Below are 26,308 nucleotides of genomic sequence, written 5' to 3' on the forward strand. Positions count from 1 at the left end.
GTTCAATCTGGGTGACTTTCACCAGCCTCTCCAGAGACTGACCTTCAACTATCTTCTGAGGTTCACTTTGTCTGCCAGAAAAAGGCTCTGTCACTCAAGGACTCAAGGTAGAAGCCTAAAAGTAGGGGGTTTCTCTTGAAATCTGCAGTCAAATTGATGAGTCTTTAAAAATAAAGCATGAAGAATGTGTTCTACTAATACTTTGTGTATTTATTCTGTTTGAAGTGAGCAATTTTTCTCCATTGACTGTAAAGCACCTAATCTTGTGAATGAAAAGGTATAGCTGTATGTGTATGTGTGTCTGTATGAGGTGCTTAAAATCCATAGATGGCTTTTTCATAATATGCATTCCTGTGAACTTTTTAAAGACCCCTTGTCTTCATGGACTCATTTTTTTTGGCATTATTTGCATTTTATTTTTCCATGAACTCTTTGGAATACCCTCCAGTGTATGAAATTTTGGATACATCCATTAGAGTGTCTAGAAGAGAATATAAAATATTCTCAATGTCCAGACAATATCTATGGTATAGATAGCATGGATTTTGTATACCCTATAGAAATGTTATCACAGCATGTGTTTTTAATTACAACATAAGTAATGAAAGTTTTGTGTCTTCCTTCCAGTTCTTAAATCTCCTTTATTAATTCATTATCTCAGACTTCTAGTGCAATGTAAGAAAATGTGGTCTTAATTTTGCCCCTCAGAGTTCACTATTATGTTCTAATTTCACTGGAAGCTCTTGATGAATATTTCAAGTGTGACTTCCTTCTACTTAGATTAGTAAGAGGATTTCTCTCTGATGGTGATAAAGTAGGTGTCTGGCCTCTCAGTTGAAACACAACATTCCATTTTAGAGTACCAGAGTCAGAAAGCAGCTCTGGCTCCTGATCTCCAGCTCCCCGCTGAGACAGACCCTAGGGGACAGTGGTGATGGCCCAATCATATTTAGACTCCTGCCATTCCTGTGGAAGTCTCCGATTGAGTTTCCACCTCTTAACCTTGACCTTAACCTTGCCCCTCCCCCTACCCCCCCCATTGTTTTGGGCATTTGGGAGGTGAATCTGCATAAGTATGCTCCCTCTTACTCTCAACTTCTCTTTCACAATGGCTATCTTCATCTCAAGTTTAAAAAGAAAGTGAGAGTTGAGCTTTATCCAGATGATATTTCTTGTTTCATTCTATCATTTTAATATAGTGGTTTTTCTGTTAGCATGTTTATATGGTAGATATCATTGATTAGTTTTCAGATGATACATGGTTCTTGCTTAGCATAAAACATGCATATTTGTGTGCTTTGGTTGACATTAGATTTTTTTCTTGTATTCTTCATAGTGTATCCTTTTGATTTTAAGTTAGTTACATTATAAAAATAGAATATGGTCTGTGAAACAGTGTGACCAAGGCTATTTTTAAGTTTTTTAAAATCAGTTATTTTTGCAAAAATATATCTACCTGAAAAGGATGTATGATGTTAAGTTGGTGAAAACTCTATATACAAAGTATTGAGTATCAATCATTAGGTGTTTTTTTTTCTTTTGCTTGATCATCAAATTCTGTCAGAAAACTGCTACTTCTCTCCTGTCATTTAGTTTATTTCATTTTGTTGTATGCATATCACTGTTGGGTTTATATATTTTATGTCTGTGATGTTAGTTGCATCCAGTTTTATGATTCCACCACACCTAACTCTAAAGTTATGCATATTTGTTTCAAGTCTCTCTGCTGTCCACCCTTCCTAAGAGTGAATTCTATTAGTCCAAGATACTTCTTGATATCTGTAGTGTGTAAGATCCCCAAACAATGTTTAATATAATTTTTATGTATATAAGAAGTGTATAGAAGTGGCTTCTTACTATGAGCATTTTTGGGGCAGTTTTCCCCCTAAAATTTTTTCATTTTGTCATTTGGAGTAGCATGCATAACTCTAGTTCATTGAGCTACAGTACCACTTTGGGTGATGATGGCACTTAATACTTGTCCTGTCATTTGTGGAAATATGAATTTTTTGACTTTTATAATCAATGCTTCAATAAAAGCTCTTTTGAATGTTTGTGTTCATGTGTAAGCATTTCACTGGGATATAAGTTAAGACTATAATTTCTGATTTTCTTTATGTATGCCTTACAATTTAACATCCATCTGGGATACCTGAATGTAATATCTGGCTCTTGTCCCTGCTGTAGGCGTTTGGATGTGACCCAGTGTATAGATGATCTTTCCTTTCTCTCTCTGCCTTTCAAATAGATGAAAATATATGAATTTGAAAAAAAAATATTAACAGTACTATCAGCAGTGTATGTAATTCTCACTACTTCTCATCAAGTCATTTGAATTAACAAACATTTTAATATTTTCAGGTCTGATATGTGTAAATGTTAGTCCACTGTGGTTTTAGCTTGCATTGTCCTGAGGACAAGCGAAGTTGAGTGTTTTTTTTTTCCTAGGACTTGTTTATTAAAGAACTGTTTTTTTTTTTTATTGTTCAGATATTTTGGGATTGTTTTCCATACTAATGTAACCCATCTTTTTTAGTGATATCTCTCAATTCATATAATGTTGATACTTTTCATGTGGCTGAATTTTAGTCTTCTTTTAAATTTTAAAATTGTCTTCATCAATCTTTCTGGGCTCCCAAGTCGTAGAGTTATTCCTCACATTCTACCAGGGCGGTTATTGCCATGGTCTTCACACTTAAGTTTTTAGTCTACCAGAAGTTACTCTTATTTTTGAAGTATGAGTATTTTTCTTGAAACATATTTTTAAAATACTGCATTCGCCTCCTCAAATTTTAGTGCAGTCTAAGCTCATAGGTATGTGATTCTCTTGATATACTTATTTTTCTTAAGGTCTGTTTGCTACAGCCTCATTCCCATATTATGCTAGTGTGTCTTTGTTTATAAGAATTTTCAGTAGCAATAATTGCCCATATTTGTGGGCTAATGCGTGATACCTCAATCTGTGCAAACAGCGTGCACTGATCAAAAACAGACATTTCTCCTTTTTTTTGATATTTCCTTATAACTGGAGACTTGGGCTTCTGCTATTCATGCGTACAGGCTCTACTAAGTTAGAGTTTTGTTTATTTTGATACTTGCGTGTTATTCTTTTCTTGTTCTTTCCTCCACTTTTAGTTAATTGTTGTTCAGTTAATTGAACCCAACTCTTGAACTGTTTATTTCAGTGACTGTGTTTTGTTTGGTGTATTTCAAAATTGTATCATCACCTGCTATTGTTTCTTGTCTTTTTCATTTAGTGTGTTGTTACTGTCATTGTTTATAGCAGTGGTTATTCTTATATAAGCCTTGGTAAGTGTTCTTTGTTTAAATTCTTGATTTTATTTCCTGTCTTTTTAATTTTTTTTTTGTTTTTTATTTTGAATTTTATGGTACAATTCCATAGGGTCTGGGATTTTCCCACTCCCTCACCCAAATTCTCACCCCCTGGCAGATTTTCCCCATATTATTGTTATAGTATAGACCTTCATAAGTAGTCATAAGTCCATCAATCTGTTATTTAAGTGTGCCGCAATATTGCAGGTACAAACAAAATGTTAGCCAGTTCAGCATTCCATTGTCTAAATTTGTCCAACAGTTTCATTGGGAGTCCATCTTTGATTTGAAGTAGGGGTACATACTGCATTGTATCTTCACATCTGAATATGATAATCTCTGATATACCTTTACTATGTGTTTTGATGTTTTTGTTTTCATTTTTGTTTCTTCTAGATAGTTGCTTTTCTCTTGTCGAATCCATCACTGGCTTGTGGATTGCATAGTGGCATCATTTTAGTCATAGGATTTAAGAATTGATCTTAATCCTTGTTCAGATTCTTTCGTTTTAGGCCCTTGGGCCAGAACTGACAGCAACTTTTTCCAGCTTCCCTGCACCCTCTAAGGAATCAGACTGAAGTCCCACTTTCTGAGTCACAAGCGTGTGCCATAGGGGTCCTTTCAGCCCCTGTAGCTCTGCTGTAACCTAACTCCATCTGCCTGCTCAGTCTCCTTCTGGAACTGGGGCACTTGGCAGGCCCTCTTTGTTAATGGGAGTTATTTGCTACTCACCTGTAACTTTCAGCTTTCTTGCTTGATAATTTAGAATTTATTGCACTGTAGGCTTGGAAAGGAGCCTACAAACTTGTGCATTTGTAGCATGAGTCTATTGGGGTTACTTTTACTTTATTTGGAAGACGAGTGCTTAGAAATACATTGCAGTTTTTCTCAGTTACCACACTAGTTCACCTTTCATTATCCAAAAGCAGCTTTAGCTCATCCTCATCTCTCACCATCGTATCACCACACTCCCACCCATGCCAAATACTTCAGATGTTGCCTTGGCTTTTCTTAACCACTTTACTTTAAGTAGAAAGTATTGTGACTGCCACCTAGTGATGGGAATCGGGTACATTGAAATTATCACCATGTTTTAAGTTTTTTTCTAGAACAAGGTTTAATTCTTGGTTATTATTTTAATTATTGTCAACTCTGACTTTTAAAATCACTAAGGTTGAGAGGAGACTAAATTTAGGGGCCTTGTGTTCCTGGAACTTTAAGCTTCTTTAGTGTCTTTATTATAGCAGAATAGACAGTAGAGATCAGAGGGCAAAGTGAAACGCAAATTATTCAGGTTTTGTCAGGTAGATTTTGACTTAATGACTATTTTCAGAAGAAAATAAGCTATCCATAAAATGGTCCTAACCCAGAATTTATCCTTTTTGGCTACAGTAAAAGTCAGACATAACTGTGAATTTACTCCCATTTTTACATAGTTCAAATAGCCACCCCCAAAGGATTGCTGTAGTATTTTTTGAGTATTAAGTTATAATTAAAATACATTCATTCTCCATTTTTATTTTCTTTTCATTAGTTCCATTTTTGTCTGTATGGGCTGGTGATATTCTAGCTCAATTGTTTAAACCATCTAAATTGTTGTGAGTCTTTACACAGTAGACTTAGCTGGAAACTTACTGTATAGCCTGGGTTTAGGTCCCAGGCTAATTGAGCAGGTGCTATCTAGGATATGTTTTTCCTGTACCAAATGGGGCATGCAGGAGGTTTGACAAACTGCAGCCAAATGTCAGTTCCCTCCTTACAACTTGTTAGCTTGTATTCTTCTAGCCAGAGGAAGTCACATGGCCAGGCTAAAAACCATAGAAAGTTTTTAAATTCCAAGCAGAGGAGAAGTGGAAAGGAATAAGTATCTACTAAACTGTAATTGTGACTTTCACATCTGCATTTAATACAATTGAATAAAAGAGGATATTTCAAGAGAACAAAGGCTTAAAGAGTTAGTACTGGAGTGTACATGGTGAAAACTTCTTAGACTTTGCAAAGATGCATGCCGTGTAAAGCCTGTTAAGATTTGAAATGGGTGTGTTCATTTTTGTACATGCAGAGGTTAGTTCAGTGTCTGGCTTGTAGGAATTCTAAGTACATACATGGAAGAAGCTATAAAAACATAATGAATGTCATATAGTCCATTTGGGCTGCTATAACACACTGTGCAATTTATTTTTCATAGTTCTGGAGCTTGCAGAGACCAAGTTCATGGAGTTGGCGGATTCCATGTCTGCTGAGGGTCCCTTCCCTGATCCACTGGTGGTGTTATCTAGCCGTATCCTCACTCAATCAAGGAAGGCACTTGCTCTCTGGAGTCCCTTCTATAGAGATATTAATCCTCTTCACAAGAGCTCTGCTCTTGTAACCTAAGACTACCTCCTAATGCTGTCACCTTGGGGATGTGATTGATTTATTTGAAAGTCAAAGTTGCAGAGGAAGAGAGAGATATTGCATCTGCTGGTTTACTTTCCAGATGACCACAGAAGGCAAATCGTGGGCCAGTCTGAAGCCAGCAGCAGGAGCTTTTTCCTGGTCTCCCACACAGGTGCAGAAGCCCAAGCACTTGAAACATCTTCTGCTGTTTTCATAGGCACATTAATAGGAAGCTTGATCTGGCTGCCATATGGGTGCCAGCACCACAATGCCACAGCACCAGCCTCAGGGGTTAAGATTGAACATGAACTTAGTAAGGGAGTACATAGACATTCAAGCCATAGTTGTAAAAAGTCAGTGGCTTTGGGGAGTTTGGATGATTCCCCGTTTTATTATTATTTCATTTCATGACAGGTCCATGGGCTCTGGGATTCCCCCAATCCCTCCCCAAGTCCTCTTTCCATATTGTTACAGTAGTACAGCTCATAACCATCATTGCAGGTATGGACTATGCAGAGAGTCCAGCATCCCATTGTCCAAATAAATTCAGCAGTTTCATTGGGAGAGCATCCTTGATCTGAAAGTAGAGCTGGCAGAATATCATCCCCTCCAGTGAAAAGCCACAACACAAATTCAACAACAGGAAGAAACGTGGAATTTTACAACATCTTGAAGTCAATTGACATGGTATTGAATGACCAGTGTGTTAGAGAATGCAAGTTCTTAACCACACCTGTAACTATTTCATTGATATCTCAATTTTAGTTTATATATAACTGGCTACTATAAACCTTAAAATGGTTATAGGGTACTATTCAGCTGTCTCGTGCCTTTTTTTCCCTTCATATTTATATTTAGCAGTTTATAGTATTCAAGCATGATTTTTACTGAACTTCGTGAATTTTAGGATAGTCCAAACAGGCTTATAACTCTAACAAGCCATACATTAATGATTGAGGAGCAGAACAGTTTTAGGAGAGGTGTGCAGAGGATGCCCCATTTTTAAATATTGATAGCTTTGTATTTCTACTCAGAAAATGCTAAGTATTCTTGAACAAGGTCAGAGGTGGAAATGACAAATTGCTAGATTCATATGATTTCTTCCACCTGTTACCCAGTTTTAAATTTTTCCGGTATGAAAAGTGTCCTTTCTAAATATATGAAGAACTATAAATGTTGGTGACTCATTGATTTTTTCACTTCTGTATGACATTATCCTTTTTGAAGAGGCAGAATGGGTCCCCTCCCCAAAGGTTAGTTCAGATAACTATACTGATAACCATAGATATGGGCTATTTCTCGCTCTCTATCTCTACCTCTCACAACACACATGCATTTAGAGGGTATGAAAAAGTCTGTTTCTTGATAAATCTTCAGGAGAAAGAAGGACAAGCCTCACAATCTGGTTGAGAAATGATTTGAGGTTAGGAGCGGAGACTGGATTAGGGTGTTTTAATGGTAGAGAATGTGTCGAGGCCCAGCCTGTGTGGTTAATCTGCTTTCTTATCACACTGGCCTGATGTAGAACACAGGGGAGGAGGCAGGCTTGAAAGCTATCAGTAAACATCAACAAATGGGGTTGGGTTCCTTACTGTACTTTTCCTTCCCTGGGCCCTTTGATAAAAGGTGTTGTCTCCCCAGGACAGGAGATGGCCTTTCACCAGCTACCATCTGAGGCATTCCATCCAAAACCTCCTGGAAGTTGCTGTCTTTTCTTTTGGCTTTGTTGGCTCTGACAGACACAAAGGTGGCTGTGTATCATCCAAACCACAGGGTCACTGTGCCTGCAATCTTCATGAGTAATTTGAAGGGCTTACTGGGTATTGAGCTCAGGCAGCGTCCATGCCTTTGTCGTCTTCTGAAAGTCAAGAGTAGGTCCGGCATGGCAGTCTGGTGGCTAAGCTCTTGCCTTTTCTGTGCCAGGGTCCCATGTGAGTGCTGGTACATGTCCTGGCTGGCCCACTTCCCATCCAGCTCCCTGCTTGTGGTCTCAGAAAGTAGTAGAGGATGGCCCACCCTGCACCCACGTGGGAGACCTGGGAGAAGCACCTAAGTTCAGATTGGTTCAGTTATGGCTGTTGTGCCCACTTGGGGAGTGAACCAGAGGACAAAAAGTCTTTTTCTCTGTTTCTCCATGTATCTGAAAATCTGCCTTGCCAATAAAAATAAATAAATCTTTTTTTAAAAGCCTGAAAGTCAAGAGCACAAACCTAATTTTATTTGTATCCTTGGAATCTAATTGCTGGTGCCTTTGGCCATGATTGAGGATGCTCTGGTCAGTGTTAGAGATGGTTAGACACAATTTCTGCATTCATTCATTCGTGGGTGAACTTGTTTGAATTTGTACGCATCTGCTAATGATTAACATGTTCTTCCAGTTGTAATCCTTTATGGGCTGGCTGCTTGTGTCTTGGCATATATTTGTACATTAACTTTCTTAAGACCATGGGTCTCAAAATTTGCCATGTATGCTAATCGTGCAGAAGGCTTGTAAAAGTATCCGTGGCTTCTAACTCAGTAGATTTGGAGTAGGACTGAGAATTTGCATTTTTAAGAAGTTACAGGTTGTGCTGATGCCACTGATCCGAGGCATTAATTGTTATCTATACTGTCCTAAGCAATGATTTTCATAAGATTAGGCTTTTTATAAGATAATAACTTTTTAAAATTAATGTATATTAAAATAAATACTCAAGGGCCTGGTACCGTGGCCTAGTGGCTAAAGTCCTTGCCTTGAATGTGCCAGGATCCTATATGGGCACTGGTTCTAATCCCAGCAGCTCCACTTCCCATCCAGCTCCCTGCTTGTGGCTTGGGAAAGCAGTCAAGGATGGCCCAAAGCCATGGAACCCTACATCTTTGCGGGATACCTGGAAGAAGTTCCTGACTCCTGGCTTGGGATCGGCATAGCATCGGCCATTGCGCTCACTTGGGGAGTGAATCATTGGACGGAAGATCTTCCTCTCTGACTCTCCTCCTCTCTGTATATCTGCCTTTCCAATAAAAAAAAAATCAATAAATCTTTAAAAAATAAATAAATACTCAACTCTAAAGATAAAGGCCAATTTTTTTTCATAAAAAATAACCTTTGTGCAGTGTGTGCTAAGCTTTGAGCACAATAATTGAGTCCTCTCCAAGTATAATTCAGTGGGAAGATCCTTTTCCTTTAAAGTATGCACTGGAAAATATTTGCAAAAATGAGAGTCAGTGGGCAACAGAGGCGCAAGTAGTGCAAATCAGGATTCATAGAGCTGTGATTCTTGTTCCGTTGGGGTATCACACATTTTCTAATTCCCCACCTGTGGACAGTTTAATCTTTCCACTGTTTTATAAGTATGTATGAGATGGGAAGAGTCTGAGATCGGAGTATAAACAAAATAAAAGTTAACTGTAAACTAAAGACTGTGGGCCTGGAGGTTTCTGCAGAAAAGATGAGAAAATCATAATCATGCATCTTGATGGTAACAGCCAATTAAAGCTCTTTTTCTCTGTTGACTCAGGCTCATCAAATCTCCTTTGGATTTAAATTACCCAGGAAGTCTGGAACTATGGAAAAGGTTTCCCAAGCTAATAGGTGATTCTGTAGTTTGGATAAAGCTGGGAACTTCTAAGTTTCTGGGGATTTTGAGTTTTGTTTGTACCTAATATTTATTCAGCCCAGAGAACAATAAAGGTGCATGAATGAACAAAGCCAGGGAAACACATAGATATCTCAGTAAATAGCATAGGTTCTTTTATATGAATTTCATCAGTGGCACCTGGCATGTAATCTTGGGGAAGGTTCTTTAACCCAAGTAGCTCAGTTTCTTCTTCTGTACCATGGGCTTTTAATCAAAAGGGTCTCCTTTGTCAGTCTAATGTGAGAATGGGGCATGAGGTGATCTGTGTAAAGTGCTTAGAACTATTTCTGAGGAAAAGTATATAGTGAAGTTTTTTGTAGTAATATATAATTGTGATCAATTAATTCATTTAGTGATGATCTAACCACAGCAATGGTTACTCCATGATACCCACATTAGTAAAAGCATCTTTAATTCTGCTGTTGGCAGGTCAGAAGACACAAGCCGTGTGAGATGAACTGTTGACTCTGTGTGTGTGTGTGTGTGTGTGTGTGTGTGTGTGTGTGTATTTAAACATATGTATTTATTTAAGCAAATATATATACGTGTGTGTGTTTAAGGAGGAGATTAATTATGCTTTGGTGGGTGTTAGTTTTGCAATTAAATCCTCATCCCTTTATTACCAGATTAGTCATAACTACATCTGTCACACCCTTATGGGTATAAATTGCACAAAATGACTCATCTCAAACAAATATTGTATGTAATTTCCATATATAATATGAATGCTGCTCCCAAGAGATAACAGTTTCACGAGAAGGTTCATTTAACTAGACTTCCTTTTTGACTGCTGTGTAGAGCTTGAAATTGTTTAGGGTTTACACATTGATCATCACATGAGTTACCACTTATCCAAGGTATGAACTAGCTAAATTGCTGCATACTTATTTGATGAATATAAAGATTCAGTCATAATTATATCATTTTTTCATAAATGATAACAAATAATAGCATGAATGTACAAAAGGCAAACATGTTTCCTTATTATAAGGATTTATTCCAATATCCCACCCTGGACCCTGCGCCATTTCTTCTTCCTCACAGCTCACGGGATTCGCGCCAGTCCAGCCATCCACCAATCAGATGTAACCTGGCATTCCACCTGAGAATCCCACCCCCAATCTCCCAGCCCCTTCCCCAATCCCGCCCACTCGCCAATCATCCCCAGGCATTCACCTGCAGGCACCAATCCCCTGGGGCCTTGACCTCAATCCCTCCCAATCCCCGCCCCCCCACACCTGGCAGACAAAAAAGGCCCCCAGGTGCGGTTCGCCCATTTTTTGCTCTCTCTCTTCCTCTCCTTGGTTCCTCTCCCCTGCTCTTCCTCCCTTCCCTCCCCTTCCCCTGATCCTGCCCCACTCGGTTCTCTCTCTCTCTCTCTCTTGCTCTCTCGCTCTCTCTCTTGCTCTTGCTCTCTCCTTGGTTCCTCTCCCCTGCTCTCCCTCTCCTCCTTCTTACCTCCCCCTTCCCCCCCCCCCCTTTCCTTTTCCCCTTCCCCTTTTCCTGCCTCGCTGGAATAAACTTCCTAAGATATGTCGTTGTGTCTGGTGTTTTCAGCTCACGGTAAAGAACCAGGTTGCGAGAATTAGCTGCGCGTAAAGTCTCTTAATATCCTATAACCTAAAAATAGAACTCTTACATTCTTTTAAATAACTAACACTTATGTTTTGTTAGAAATTCGTAAAGAAAATTACATGAAATGAAGGTTACACAATAAAATACACATGTAACACCACCTTGCTTTATGGCACCCCAGCTGAATTACCTTTCTTTTAGTGCTCTCATTCTCCTGTTGTTTGGTAATCTTACTGCCTGCTTTCCTTTATCATTTTATCATTTGTATATTCCTAAGATTAGTGTTGTTGAGTATTTTTAGAAAATGTCAGACATTTTCGTAGTAGCTGTAGAAATACACACCCATTGTAAAATTTTGAGACCTTCTGTTATTCCAGATCTTAATCAATACTCAATTTTGTTAGACTTGAAATATTATGTAACAGATATCTTTTCATATGTTTGTATTTGTATGTCTTAGAATACCTGTTGTGTTCTTATGGGCTCCATTTTCTCTAGCTTTGTTTTTGTGCTAGATTTTGATTGGTTGTATGTGTTTCACATAGATCCTCACACTTGGTGCTTTGTCTTTTTTTCCCTTAGCTGCGCTTTCTAAGGGAAGGCAGTTCTTCTTTGAAAGTAGTCAGTTGTAACACGTTTCTTTCTTTCTTTCTTTCTTTCTTTCTTTCTTTCTTTCTTTCTTTCTTTCTTTCTTTCTTTCTTTCTTTCTTTCTTTCTTTCTTTCTTTCTTTCTTTCTTTCTGTTGTGGTGCTATTTGAGTCTTAAAACAGCCTAATCTGAGGCTATAAAATATTAATAGCATAATATTTTATATTGCAAAATATTTATGATTTTGTGCTTTATGGGTTACTTTTTCATCAACTCAGAATGGTGTTTAAAATGCATTTAATTTTTAAAGATGCATTTATTTGTGTGAAAGTCTGACTTACAGAGAGAGAGAGAGAGAGAGAGAGAGAGAGAAAGAAAGCACTGCCATCCATTCGTTCACTCCTACAGTGGCTGCAATGGCCACTGCTGAGCTAAGCTGAAGCCCCAGGATTTAGGAGATCCATCCCCATCTCCCTTGTGGGTGGCAGGGGCCCAAATATTTATGCCATCTTCTGCTTTTTGGCGGGTCATTAGCAGAGGGCTGAATTGAAAGTGGAACAGCTGTGACATGAACTGGGGTCTGTACAGAATGCTGGTATTACAGGAGTTGACTTTACCTGCCCTTACCACACTATTGATACCTGAATTGTTTATTTTAATGTCTAAGGAACAAAGTGATTGAGAGACAAAGGCAGATCTGTCTCTTGGCTCACATCCCAAAAAGCCATAATTGCTGAGGATTGGCCTGGCTGGAAATCAGAATCATGGAACTCCAAACAGGTCTCCCATGTGGATAGCAGGAACTCAAGTACTTAAAATATCATCTGCTGCTTTCCCAGGTGTATTAGCAAGAAGCTGAATTAGACACAGAGCAGTCAGGACTCAGGTTGTCACTCTGATGTAGAATACTGACAATGAAAAAGGCGCCTAGCCCTCTGTGCCACATTGTTGGCCATAATAGGTATATGATTTGAAGTTGAGATCTAACTTTATTTATCCTTAAGAGGATGCATTCTCCAACCAGCCATCTTTGAAACAACTATTTTTTGTGCAAGCAAAAATATTCAGTGCTACTTCTGTTGCAAAAAGTGACAAATTCATGCTCTATTTCTGGATTTGCCATTTCATGTTGTTTATTTGTTATCCCCGTGTCAGTATAACACCATTGTAATTAAAAGTAATTCTTGTTATTTGGTAAATTAAGTTGTCCTATTTTATATTTTCTTGGCTCTTATTTGCACTTCTGGGCTTTCGTACACATCTTAGAATCAACCTGTAAGTTTGAAACAAAGCAGAAACCCTCAAGGAATATTAAAGAATTGTACTGACTCTCTAGTTTGGGAATTGTTATACAACGTGAAGTCCTTTAATAAAAAATATGGCTTAAAACACTTTCTGTCTTTCTTTATAAGACATTTCAAAATGCTTTCTCATGTGAGTCCCTTGTCTATTTTTCAAGTTGCTTTCTAGGATCATTGCATTTCCAGGGGAGCACGGTAAATGTTATCTTTTAAGTTTTCTTCTGAAAAATTGTGATCAGTATGAGGATTTTCTTTTCTGCTCATGCCTAGCAGCTTTACTAAGCTCACATATCTGTTGCCTTTGTTGAGTATTTTAGATTTTTCTAAAAACACATGGTGAGTAATAGCTTTATTTTTCCTATGTAATCCGTATGTTCACTTTTCCTTGCCCTACTGCATCTGCTAGTAACCCTAGAAAAATGTGACTGTAAATTAGAGCAGGAAGTATACTTGTATTATGCTTTGTCTCTTGGAGACATCATTAAAGGTATAATATATTTTGTGTGGTCTTAAAAAATTACATAATGTAGAGTTAGCTTTTCTTTCTGGTATACAGTTCTTAAAGTTGTCACACATATTGAGATTATAAGTAACTGTCACCATATTCAGGATAGAAAATAGTTTCAACATCTTTAAAAAAAAAAAAATAGGGCCCAGCGTGGTGGCGCAAGTGGTTAAAGTCCTCACCTTGAACGCCCGGGATCCCATATGGGCGCCGGTTCTATCCCAGCAGCCCCACTTCCCTTCCAGCTCCCTGCCTGTGGCCTGGGAAAGCAGTCGAGGAAGGCCCAAAGCTTTGGGACCCTGCACCTGCGTGGGAGACCCGGAAGAGACTCCTGGCTTTGGATCGGCATAGTATCACCTTTCTAGTCAAACTCTCCCCCATTGCTAAACTTCTGTCAGTAGCTACTTGATGTGTACCTTATCCCTGTGTTATATAAGTGGAGTTAGATGGTGGTTAGTCTCCTGAGATTGACGTCTTTTACTCTGATGCATGTGACATTCATCCATGCTGATGAACTTTTCCAGTCACCACAGATGATTTTGGATTTATCGGTTTAACTGAGCATATTCTCTGGCTCTTGAGATGCTCTGCTTCCTTGGACAAGGTACCGATCACTCTTTGTAGTGGTTTCTTCATCTGTAATAGTTAAAATGATGGCACCTATCGTTATTGTGGGGAGTAAAGTGAGTTAATCCATAGGAAGTCATTAAAGCAATACCTGATTCATAGTAAGTGGTCCACACATGAAAGCCATTAATATTGTCTCCAATATTAACAGAAATTTCTATGTAAAAAGCAACTTAACAAGTTCAAACAACAGCACTAAAAACAGTTGGCCTGGGGAGTACTGAGCAAGTGGCTGAAGTAGCAGGGGGGGACATGGAGTGGGATGCAGCAGCCAGGCTGCCTGGTCTGGCCACAGGGGAATCTGATTTCACTGTAAGTGCAGTGGAAAGTCTGAAATAAAACAGCATCTGACTCAGGTCTTCAGTAGATTATTCAGGCTGTTTTGAGGAGCATCAGTTACAGTGGTGGTAAGAATGAAAACAGGTGTTAATCCAGGGGGCAAGGTGGAGGTGGCTCAGATTATAGTGGTGGCTATGGGGATGGGGACACATGGTTTGGTTCAAGGGATTGTTTGGATGTAGAAGTTAGAGAATATGTGGGATCCAGCTCAGTGGTCACATGATCCCTCGAGCTTTGTAGAACCACTGGCCATGATGATCAACAGCAGCCCTTCTTCCTCAGGAAGCCTTCCCCACAGTTCTGCCCATGCACTTTCAGAACCGAAACTTCAGCTTTCAAAGTGATTCATGAAATCCATTTGGAGAAATAGCCTTTCATGTATTTTAAAATGAGATCTGCCTAACTTCTTCGTTACTCTTTCTCACAATTCCAAACACATTTATGAAAAATGGGCTTGGTCTGCCAAAACTGTCTACCACAGCATTTTGCTTTGTGCTTCTTTGCAGCATGTATGGTTCGGCGCCCTGACATCCTTAACTGTTCTGCTGGAAATAAAGTTGTCTTGGCTGCTTCGTGTTTAGCCAATGGGATGGTAGTTTTAGTGGTTGGCTGGAGTTCTTTCGCACACTTGGGACATATTGTTGGAATAAACATGGTTAGATTCACATTAAAATTGGACCAGAAAAAAAAGTTTTGTTTCCCTTTCTGCCTCCATTTAACTCCACAATCTCTCTTCTGAAAAACAAATAGTCTTGACTTTGTGAGGTGACCTGAAGATTAAATCAGCCCTGGGGGCTTGCATTCAAGTGGAGGATTTTTTTTGTTTTTTCCCTCTCACTTTTTTTTTTCTTTTTCTTGAAAAAGAGTTAAAAATAGAGTTCTCTGATCTGGCATTGAAAGTTTTCTTTTATTTCCTGCTAAGTCTGTTTCTTAACAGTTCTGTATTTGTTCTCCATGGGGCCTTGTCTTCCAACTCCTCCTTAAAGACAAACACCTGACCCATTCTTTATCTGGAACACACTCACTACGGTTTGCTTGGATTTTTTAATCCTCTCATATCTGCTTAATTTGGGGCCTTCCATGATTTAGGATTTGTTAAAAAAAAAAAAGTGGGAGTCCTCCTTTTATCCTAAAGTATTTGTCATGTCTTGCCCCAATTTTTCACATCCCTTTTGAGGCTAATGTCAAATGGTGGTATTAATTACTCAGTTTTTTTTTTTTTTTAATACTAGGGCCCCTGGATTCTAGAAGTGCTTGCTTGAATTTTGTGCCTAATTCTGTTTCTTTTGTAATCTTACAGAATACCAAGCTGCCATTTTACACTTGAAGAGAGAACACAAAGAAGAAATTGAAAACCTGCAGGTACGTTTCTTTGATTCTTCTGCACTGATTATTGGGTATTTGGTTTCCTTATAGAGTAGTAAATATTTCTCTTGTGTTGAAGTATTGAATAGAACAGTATCGGCAGCCTGCTCTTACTAGTATGCCCTGAGTTTATCCTGGGAATGAAAGTCTTAGTAGAACTCACTTCCTAATTTTATAGAAATACCATTAATATATTTGCTTTCATTAGAAAAAAGATTGTTTTACTTTTAATGCAGGATAGAAAAGAATATTTCTTTTTGGACTGTTTGTCTGAAGTATTATAAAGGTTATTTGTCCTGGACACAGTGAATTATGTTGTGTTTACTCCTGGTCATGTGTTCATGCTTGTATGTCCCTTAGCACATTCTGCAGTGCCCTGTCACTCAGCCTAAGGCCTTTAAGGAGCTGGGAGGAGCTGGGTCAAGTCATTCCACATCCCCAGGAAATAGTGAGAAATGAGCAAACTATCCTACATTGTGGAGCCCTGAATGACTCAGGGGTCACTTCTCTTGTCTTATCATCTAATTGCCATTCCCTTTTGTTTGGTGTATACTTGCTGTATCTATAATGGGAAGCTCAGAATATGAACTTTAAAGAACCAGCAGGGTCTAGTTACTTGGTGGCTGGAGCAGCCTCATACTTCAAGAGAGTAACAGCACAATTTAAATTGAACATTGAACTTCTTTCTTAAGTGCTAGTGAATCTTTTACTAATGTAATGAATTTGTGATTAAATATTTCTTTTTGTAATTTTGTTGAAAAATAGAAGTTGCATATGCTTTTGGTGTATGACTTGCTTTTAAGGAGATACACCTTGTGTGATATGAATAAATTGAGCAAATTAACATATTCATAGCACCCATGTACTTACCATTTGCTTCTGGTGAAAACGCTTAAATTCAACATTTAGCAATTTTCAAGTATACAATGCAGTGTTACTGACTACAGTTGCCAAGTTGATATTACATACTCTTCATGTCTAAAGGAAATTTTATATCCTTGATCAATAGCTCCATAATCCTTTCCCTCACCTTCTGCCTCTCCCAGCCCCTGGTAACCACCATCTACTGTTTGATTCCATAAGTTCGACTCCTCTAGATTCCAGATTTTTCCCTTGGCCTGGCTTATTTCATTTAACATAGTATTGTGCATATTCCTCTCTGTTGTTGGAGATGATAGGAATCTTTGCCTTTGATGGCTGGTCAAGCTTCTTTTTTGGATATGTCTACTTTCACCGTTTCTCTATCACTCTTTCACTGATGGTCACTTACTTCGATTATGTATCTCAGCTTTTGTGACTATGAAATGGATTACATAAAAATTAATCGCAAATAATAAAAATTTACTGGATGAGTCATATAATAAGAATTTCGACATCATTCATCCAGCCAGGTTTATGTAGTTCAGAAGAAGGAATGAGTCTGTTTCTCAAAGAAACAAAAAGCTGGAAAAGTACCTGTGTCTCCTGGGGGAGAAAGAGAGGTGTGGGGCCCTTATCTCCTTTGCTGCATGATGCCCTGTAGAGACCTGTCTTTCTTTTCCTTTGTTCTGCTGTGAAAAAGAGTCTCAGAGAAGCTGAAGTCCTTGCCTATAATTTAAGAAACAGTTTCTTGAAGTAGGCAGGTACAAAGTGTTTCTGTGGCAGTTTCATGAACAGCCAAGTTGCAAGAGTTAAGACTAGCTTTTGTCGAAGCTGTAGATCAGTCCGTGGATGATCCTTACTATTTCTGAATCTTTACGATATGGAGGTGTTATTCTAAGCACATTACATGTAATAACTCATGTTACATGTTTGCAAAATCCCTATGATCTCACATCTCAAACTAAGAAATGTTTGGAAATGAGAAAGGGAGGAATAACAGGTAGCAAAAAAGAAGTATATTGCAATCAATGATGATTTTCATTTAAAATATAGATTTACACTGAAGTATGATTCTCAGTGGGAAAGTCTTTTAAAATTTTAAATTGATCCTTAAAGTTTTTACAACATTTGAAACCCTGTGACCATGTCACACTGCTGCCCTTTGGGTGGTGTTACGGTTTACACATTTAGCTGTGGCTTGAAACTGTTCTAGGAGTCACAGACAGATCATACTTTTGATTGGAAACTGGCACTCTCCATCTCTGATCTGACTTGGAAAAGTGCCTTGCTTGGCTAAAGCAACCTTTTAAAGATTGAATTAGGAATAAATGTTTCAAGAGATGGTAATTTTTTAACATAGAAAAAAAAACCTGGATTCTTGGCGGTTTCTAACAAAAAATCCTGTAACACTGGTGGAATAGAGTTAGTTGTCCTGACTTGAGCCTGCTGGGCTAGAGCAGCCGGTGTCGCCTTCAACTAACACCTGTGCTCTCTGATGTGCCACTGTGTACTCTGGGCAATTTCCCTTACTTGGTTCCCCTAGGCTTTCAGTAACTCCTGTTCTGTGGGCTATATTGAATATAAAAATGAAATAACTTATTTGTCAGCAACATTGACCAAAAAGAACAAACACAATTCATAAAACTAGCAGGCAGTCACCTAGCCTGAGTGTAATTGTTGATACTCAGCATCACACCAAGTACCAGAAGTCCCATCTCTTGTCTCAGGATTTGTGGAAGGCCAGCGATAGAAAAACCAGCATTGCGGTGCTCAACTCTTTATCCATCATTTCTGTTAAGATTTTAAAGATTTTCTTTCTCCAGTTAAGGTCGTGGAGGAGTCAGATGTGTTCTAGCACTTCTTCAATATGAAAACTTTCTATTTGTGACCCTAGAATTATAAGGATATAACCTTTAATTTTTCAGTTTCCTCACCAGCAAAGAAGTAAACATTGTCACCTAAAACACTTTAATTGGACAGTTGACATTTTTAACCCATGGTAATAAGTGTGGGTACCTGATGTTTTTCATCTTATCCCTGCCCTATAGTAGTGCTTCTCTTTAGGAAAGAGCAAAGGACTCTGTCTTAGGACAAGACTTTTCTAAAGGTGTACCAGCTTATGCATATATCTGCCTTGCAGTTCAAAAGCAGAGATTTCTGAATGACTTGGAATGAGTTTGTTTCTAGAACTATGTCTACTTTTGTGCAAACTTGGAATCTTTAGTTTATTGCTCTATTCCAATCTCCAGTGGGAGAGTGATGGCACATCAGGTATTTTCCATGACTTCACTATATTTTATGCCCATTTATGATGTAACCACAGCAAAATTCTCTTGTTTAGTTTTGTCCAAATATTCTGCCTTGAGAGTTTATGGTCACTCCATGCTATTTAGTACCGTCTGCTTCATTTTCCAATTCTGGATAATTCTAGACTACTAACTTCATTTTTGCAAAGGTTACATTTATCCTGTATTATTTGTTTTGTGTTGCTATAACAAAATACCCGAAGTGGGGTGCTTAATAAAATAAAAAGGGTTGGAAATTTTTGCAGCCTGGTACCAGCATCCTGGTGAAGGCCTCCCTAGGGGTGTGGCGATCTGATGGAGAAATGGAAAAGGAAATGTGTCTGCTGAAGAAAGCATGCATGTGGGATGGCCTTGTTTTGTAACAGCCTGGTTTTGTGAGACTTACAAGGAGAGATAGATTCTAGCAAGAAAATCAGTCAGTCCTCTTACAGACATTCCCATCACCATGTGTGTCAGAGGCTCTACCTCTTAAAAGCTGCTGTCTTCTGATACCACCACACTGAAGACTAGAGTTCACGCACATGAATTTAGTCAAACAGTATCCAAATCATGACATTAACTTTAGAGGTTCTCATTTATTTCAGAAAGTTTTGTATGGAGTAACCATTGTGCAGAAATGTATAACTACGGGGTATAAAATAGTTCAGATTTACCCATGCAGGCTATGAGAAAAATCAGTTCTTCTACAACACAAATAACACACTTTTAGAAGTTGCTTAAGAACTAGGATTTGAAAGTCCCTGTTACAGCTATTTTGCAAAAAACATTTCTGTATATGGCTTCTCTTTTTCATTTTTGTAGTCCAAAGTTTGAGTCTGATTTAATTTTATTTGTGATGTCACTGTGAAAGAACATAAATCTAACCATCAAGATTCCATTTCAACTTCTTGCACTGTGACGTTGGAAAATCAGTCTGTTCCTCAGATGCTTATTTTTTCACAGCTTCATGAAGTGTACAGTAATAGTAGTATTATGAGAAGAAGTAATGTAGAAGTAACCTTCTTCTAAGATTGTTCAGTATGATGTACTTTGAAGATGCCAGTTATGTGGTACCTACTCAGGAAATGATATAGTCTTTGAGGAGGACTTTTTAATGATCTTCCAGCTGTTTGTTTCCCTCTGTGCTCTATGTCAGGGTTGTCCAAGCCAGGATTTCCCTAAACTCATTTTTCTTGAATTAGAAGACTTAAAATGCTCCTTATGCTCCTTGGCCAAAGACTTTTGTGGCCAAGTAAGTTTGATAAATTCCTTGTATTCCCCTTGTTAAAGATTTATCTCATAGACAGAACATAAGAGAAAACTCTTTAGTAATTTTTACCCTCAAATTCCATTTATGAAATACTATGCAATATTGATTATTATCATTCCCATATGGAATCTTCTTGAGTTAAAGGTAGTAGTTCAATTTTCCTGGCATGCTCACAAGGTTTTATTAATCTGTTCCTTGTAGACACCTTGGAAGGAGCAACAATTTTATTTCTGTCCCTGATAGTACATAATAAAGTTTTTGCCATGTGGATAACTTATTTCTTAGAACGTGCTATAACTGAAAAACTGAAATACTTTTAATCAAATTTCTACTATGCACCAATTTCTATAATATGCTTTTAACATTAGTATTATGATTAGAAATATAAGTAAGGCAGTAAGTTTGATCCTATATTACAGGCAGTAGAACATGAGGCTCTGAGAGTATGGCCTGTCAGAAGTTCTTTTTTTTTTTTTTTTAAAGATTTATTTATTTATTGGAAAGTCAGATATACAGAGAGAAGGAGAGACAGAGAGGAAGATCTTCCATCCGATGATTCACTCCCCAAGTGAGCGCAACGGTTGATGCTATGCCAACCCAAAACCAGGATCCAGGAACTTCTTCCGGGTCTCCCACATGGGTACAGGGTCCCAAGGCTTTGGGCCATCCTCGACTGCTTTCCCAGGCCACAATCAGGGAGCTGGATGGGAAGTGGAGCTGCCGGGATTAGAACTGGCACCCATATGGGATCCCAGTGCGTTCAAGGTGAGGACTTTAGCTGCTAGGCCATGGCGCTAGGCCCAGAAGTTCTGAACTAGTGAGTGGGAGAACCTGAATTTGAATCTGTTTACATTTATCTGATTTTGAAGCCAGTATTTTTGCAGTAAGCAACATAGCATTCATGGAAAGAACATTATTAGATTTAGAATCAGAAGAACCAATTTTGTTCTCATGTTTGGAACTAGGAATAAGGAAAACTTGAGGTAATATGTTGGGTTCATTTTATGAATTTCTAAAATAAGAGATCAAATCATATACTCTCTGATAGCTTCTTTGAGTGTTATGATTGACTGTCATGGTGGAAAACATTTTTTTTTAAATTCTTTTATTTAAAAAAAGATCTTACTCTTGTTGTGTTACAGCATAATAAGTCCCTTCCTGCAGTGTTGGCATCCTATATAGGTGCTAGTTTGTATCCTGGCTGTTCCACTGCTGATCCAGCACCCTGCTTATGGCTTGAGAAAGCACTATTGGGTGGCTGAAGTACTTGGCCTCCTAACATTCATGTGGGAGACCTAGAGAAAGCTGCTTTCTCCTGGCTTCAGATCAGCTAAGCCCTGGCTGTTGCAACTGTTTGAGGAGTGAACTGTTGGGCAGAAGATATCTTCCTCCTTCCCTCTTTCCTTCCCTCCCTCTCTCCCCATCTCCCTCTCTCTCGTCTCTTCTCTATTCCTCTCTGTTATTCAGTCTTTCAAACAAAAATAAAATGAATCTTAACAAAATTGTTTACCACCTTTGCTTTCAGTTTAGAACTATCTAATTCAGAATTCCTGAGTCTCTATTATTTATGCATCTGTTTCATTTAAGAAAAAAACTCCCTCCCCCCCTCTAAGTTTTAGGGGTCCTCCCCAAACAGGGCTCTGCTGCTTCCTGCTGTGGAGCAGTGTGGTAAGATCTTCAATTATACTCTGATTGGAGCACTCTACGCAGATGTGTTACTCCGCAAAAAGGTGCCACTCTTAGAGTATACAAACACTGTAGGATTCCCAGTTCTTCTTTGCTAGAGGAGGAGGTGCAAGCAATGGATAGGTAGGACATCTTGAGAGCTACACTTTCCATTTTGAAAGAGGAAGGGGAAAAAGTGAATTCCCTGTGTCTGTGTTATGAGGAGTGAAATAATTTAAGAAGAATATTGTTATCTTAAAGATTGTTTTCAAACATTATTTTTGTCTACTTAAAAAACAGCCTACATGCCCACAGAGTCAGGTCTGGCCAGCCAAAACCAGAAACTTCCTCTGGGTCTTCTACATGTGTGGCAGAATTCAAATTCCTGGGCCACCATCCATGGCCTTCCCAAGATGCACTATCAGGAATCTAGATTGAACTGGAGAAGCTGGAACTTGGACTGGCACTCTGATACAGGGTGCAGGTGTCTTAGGTAGTGTGCCACAGTTCCCATGCCAAGAGTATTGTTTTTTGACCAGCACTATAAACAATGTGGAAGTAGGCTCCCTGGAACTGACAGATTGTTTTATCTGTTTTTAATTACTGCTGTTTGGGTTGTGGGATATAAGAACTGGCCAACAGAGACATTTCCTTTACGGGAACCTTTTTCATTTACTCCGTTCATCACATGCGTAGTTCCTAACTAAGGGGAAACTTTACTTAAGCAGTGGCCTCTGGCAGGCCCCTATTCATTGTGCAATACAGTCACATTTCTAATATAGTAATTCTCACTATAAACTGATCTTGGGAAAGATGCCAATCTGAGTATTAACTTATGTTGTACCTTATTATCCCCAAGAAAACCAAATGACATGCTGGCCTTTATTAAGAGAAGCTGATAGACTTCTTAATTTTTCTCTTTCCCACTGGTCTCATTCTGATAGTTTACATGTTACTGTTGAAACAAAATTGAGTATGGACCTCATTTGACTTTCTAGTTGTAGATTTATAGAGACATAAATCATGAGCCATTTCCCTCTGTTGCATTCTTGATTATCAGCATGAAACATTTACATCTCTTACTTGCCGAGAATGCTATGAAAGAGAAATAACATGTAGACCAATAAACAAAATTTTTGTAAATGTGAAATATGATTTTATAAACCCTCCTGGTATTCCCCTAAGTGCTGATATGAATATAATCCATTACTGAGATACCAAAAAAATTGCAAATGTTGAGAAATATTTTATTTCATCATTTCATTGTGGACATATAATAAAATGTTATGAGTTTAATAGATTTGCTGGCTTGTTGGTGTTGACTCCTCTTTGGCCGTTAGCTACTGAGAAGCATTTAGAGTTGAATTTTGAGGGGAAACATGAAGCAATTTATTGCCTTACTGACTAGAAGATGCCGTCTTCCTGCACATAATTTAGATACATAAGCTGTACTCACCAACAGAAGCAAATTAGTTGCAGGATAAAAAATATGTTCAATTCTCATTTATATCATCTAAGTTGGTAATGGTTTCATGCATCTCTGTCATGCACTGTTGTTTCCCAGCGTCCCTGATGAGTCTTAACCCCAGGGCATTAGTATATGAAGACCAAGAATGCTGTGTTGTTGTTGTTTTTCTCTGCTGTTTTTAAACTTTAGGCAACTGGTTGATCCTAGAACAGGTGACTTCTCAAACGTTGGCCTTTGATTCTTCATGCATTAAGTGGAAGTAAGGAATACTAGAGCACAGTGGGGAGAGATGCCTTCTCTCAGACTTATTCTCAAATGATCAGTAATTTTCTGAGTTACACACAATCATTTTGTACTATTCTTTGAGGAGAACATGGAACTAGTTGGAGTAATTTGCCTTATAGCTATAAAATTATTTCAGGAATGCACATACCTGACTCAAGTTAAGCCAAAAGTTTGGAAGATTCCCTTTTCCAGTGGTACCTATAGTGCTAGGTAGCCAGCTGAAAGTTGGGGAATAGTTGTCTACTTAAAAAAAAAAAGATTTATTTTTTATTTGAGAGGCAGAGTTACAGAGAGGAGAAGGAACAAATAATTTTCCATCCACTGGTTCACTTCTCAAATATCTACAATGGCTAGGGCAAGGCCCTGGGGTACAGGGGCCCAAGACCTTGAGCCACCCTGCTTTGCTTTCCCAGTTGCATTAGCAGGGAGCTGGATCAGAAGTGGTGCAGCCAGGATTCAAACTGGGGCTCATATAGGATGGCAGTGTCAAGGCAGAGGTTTACTTGTTATGTCACAGTGCTAGCAATAGTTGTTGTCAATTAAGACAACTAGACATTGCTAGAAATTCATTCATCACTTGTAGTGTTAGGCAGGTGCTATAAGAGAGCCATACCCCATGAGGTTTATTTCTTAGCATAGAATTATTTTTGAATAATTTAAAATAGTTAGAAGTGCTCAAATCCAAATTCTTACTACCCATTTCATGTTGTCTTATATCTAGGCTCCTTTACTGGTTTGTGTTGGTTTGCCGCTAAGAACATCTCTGTGACCTTGGTGTGGAGTGTGGAGAGGCTGAGCATTAACACTGCCTTCTGCTTCTTCTATGGTTTCCTGAATCTTTGAGCTTTTACAGCTTTCTGTCCTGCTGCATTTCTGTTTCTTCTTCTCTCTCTTTAAGATTTATTTGTATGGCAAGCAGAGTGACAGAGACAGAAAAATTGAGAGAGAAATATGTGCGTTTCATCTCTTGGTTCACTCCACAAATGACCATGATGTTTAGGGCCAGACCAGGCCCAAGTTAGGAACTGGGAATTCCATGAAGGTATTTCATTTGGATTTAGGCCCATGGTCTTTAGGCCATCTTCTGTTGATTTCCTAAGCACGTTATCAGGGAGGTGGATTGAAAGAGCAGCTGGCACACTAACCAACACTTTGATATAGAATCTGGCATCATAGGTGGTAGCTTAACCACATACATCACGACACTAGCCCCACTCTCTCTAGCTTCCTCTCTTCTCCTCTCCCCATCACTCCCTCCTGCATCTTCCTTGATATATTTATTTAATAATGTATCTGCTTAGCTGTTTTATTTGAAATTCAGTGATACAGATTTCCCATTTGCTAATTCACTCTCCGGGTAGTCCGAACAACCAGGGCTGAGCCAGGAACTGCTTCTGTGCTATCAGTCTAACACTTTGGCCATTAACAGGGAACCGGATCTGGAGTTTTTTGAACTGGCGTCAACGTGGGATGCTGGCATCACAGCTGTGGCTTGAACTTGCTCCATCACAATGCCATCCCTCTCCCTTTTCTTTTTACTATTCCTTCTTTCCTCCTCCCCTCTTTCTCTCTCCCATTAGTGGAATAGAAAGAGCAGTTAATTTAGAAGCAGAAGTGAAAAAAGGAGTCACCATGCGAATAGTTTTATGTAGTCTATGCTCTAGAACGCTTAGGAAGGGATAGGAAACAATTCTGTCAACTTTAAAGACTGAGTACGCACTGTTTTATGACTTACTAGATATGTTTACAGTTGTAGTTATTGGACATGAGCTATCAACTCTGCTTAGCACTTCATAGTATAATTTCTAACCAACTGAGACCAATGAATTAGGTGTGAGTCTGACTTTTTTACATCTGCTTACTAGGATGGGTAGATTTCTTCTTATGAGGTCTATTGGTTTTCTGAATCTGTCAACTGCTTTGATCTCTAGTACAATGATTACCTAAGTTTAATTTCCCCACTTCCTGTCATCCTAAGGCAAAAAAAAAAAAAAAAAAGAAAAAAGAAAAAAAAACCACACTGAAAATCATTCCCTGTTCTTACCTTCTTCGTGCTCCTTATGTAGTTATAAATGATCCTGACATTTTCATGTTTCCATGGTCTAGGTAAGCAGCAGTCATCGTATTTCACCAGTTTCAGAAATGACCAGATGTTCTGCTGTTACTCCTATCTTGATACATGAAAAAGGAGCAGATAGAGATTTGTCTCTATAAGTTTATTTCTCATAGTTGGTTCTGAGCTCTGTTGGAGGAGGCACTCCTTGTGCTTATCTTGATATTTTTCTGCCTTCATCTTAGAGATCTGAAGCTTGAATCCCGAAAGACAATTTCAAGGTCATAAATTGACTAAGTGAAGGAATACTTAGTCAAACCTGTGGGGCAAACCTTCTGTGCATCTTTCCAGCTTCCTACTTCTTAATCATGTTTCTGAGATTTGTACAGGAGAACTTCTCAGACGTCTTTGCGTCAGCTTATCTTCCCAAAGGTTCCTCCAGAGACCCAACATTATTAATATTTTAATGAGCTCCCTGGGTAAGGCAGGTAGTTTTGTTCCCTGTGCTGTCGGTTATTTGCATAATGTGTCCATTTGATACCTGTGATAAATGACACCTTATGGCTCTCGTAAGTCCAACCTTATATGGACTTTGGAATCTTCAGTGTGAATTTATTATATGTTTATGCTTGTGCACATATATATGTGTGTGTCCCTTGATCATTTCATTAAATTTACTCTAGCTTTCTCTCATGTTGATGGAGATTATTATAATAATAGACAGTACTTATTGAGCATTTATGGCATGTTACTCCTTACATGTGAAGAGTAAACAAGTTATTACAACAG

The 26,308-nt window shown here is 38.5% G+C and overlaps 1 protein-coding gene across 3 annotated transcripts in view; it reads left to right on the forward strand.

Annotated features, from left to right (window-relative positions):
* Nucleotides 1-26,308, forward strand: part of FMN1 (formin 1) — a 360,709-nt gene that overhangs the window by 119,054 nt on the left and 215,347 nt on the right. For 2 of the 3 annotated variants that reach the window (XM_040969588.1, XM_040969591.1), the window contains one exon: nucleotides 15,568-15,629. In XM_040969588.1, the coding sequence (XP_040825522.1) occupies nucleotides 15,568-15,629 (62 nt within the window). Of the gene's footprint in view, nucleotides 1-10,586; nucleotides 10,595-15,567; nucleotides 15,630-26,308 lie in introns of all 3 variants that reach the window. The other variant, XM_040969589.1, reaches the window with a different exon arrangement.

This window comes from Ochotona curzoniae, unplaced genomic scaffold (assembly GCF_017591425.1).
Source record: "Ochotona curzoniae isolate NIBS_2020 unplaced genomic scaffold, NIBS_Ocur_1.0 scaffold_4701, whole genome shotgun sequence".
NCBI classification, from domain to species: Eukaryota; Metazoa; Chordata; class Mammalia; order Lagomorpha; family Ochotonidae; genus Ochotona; species Ochotona curzoniae.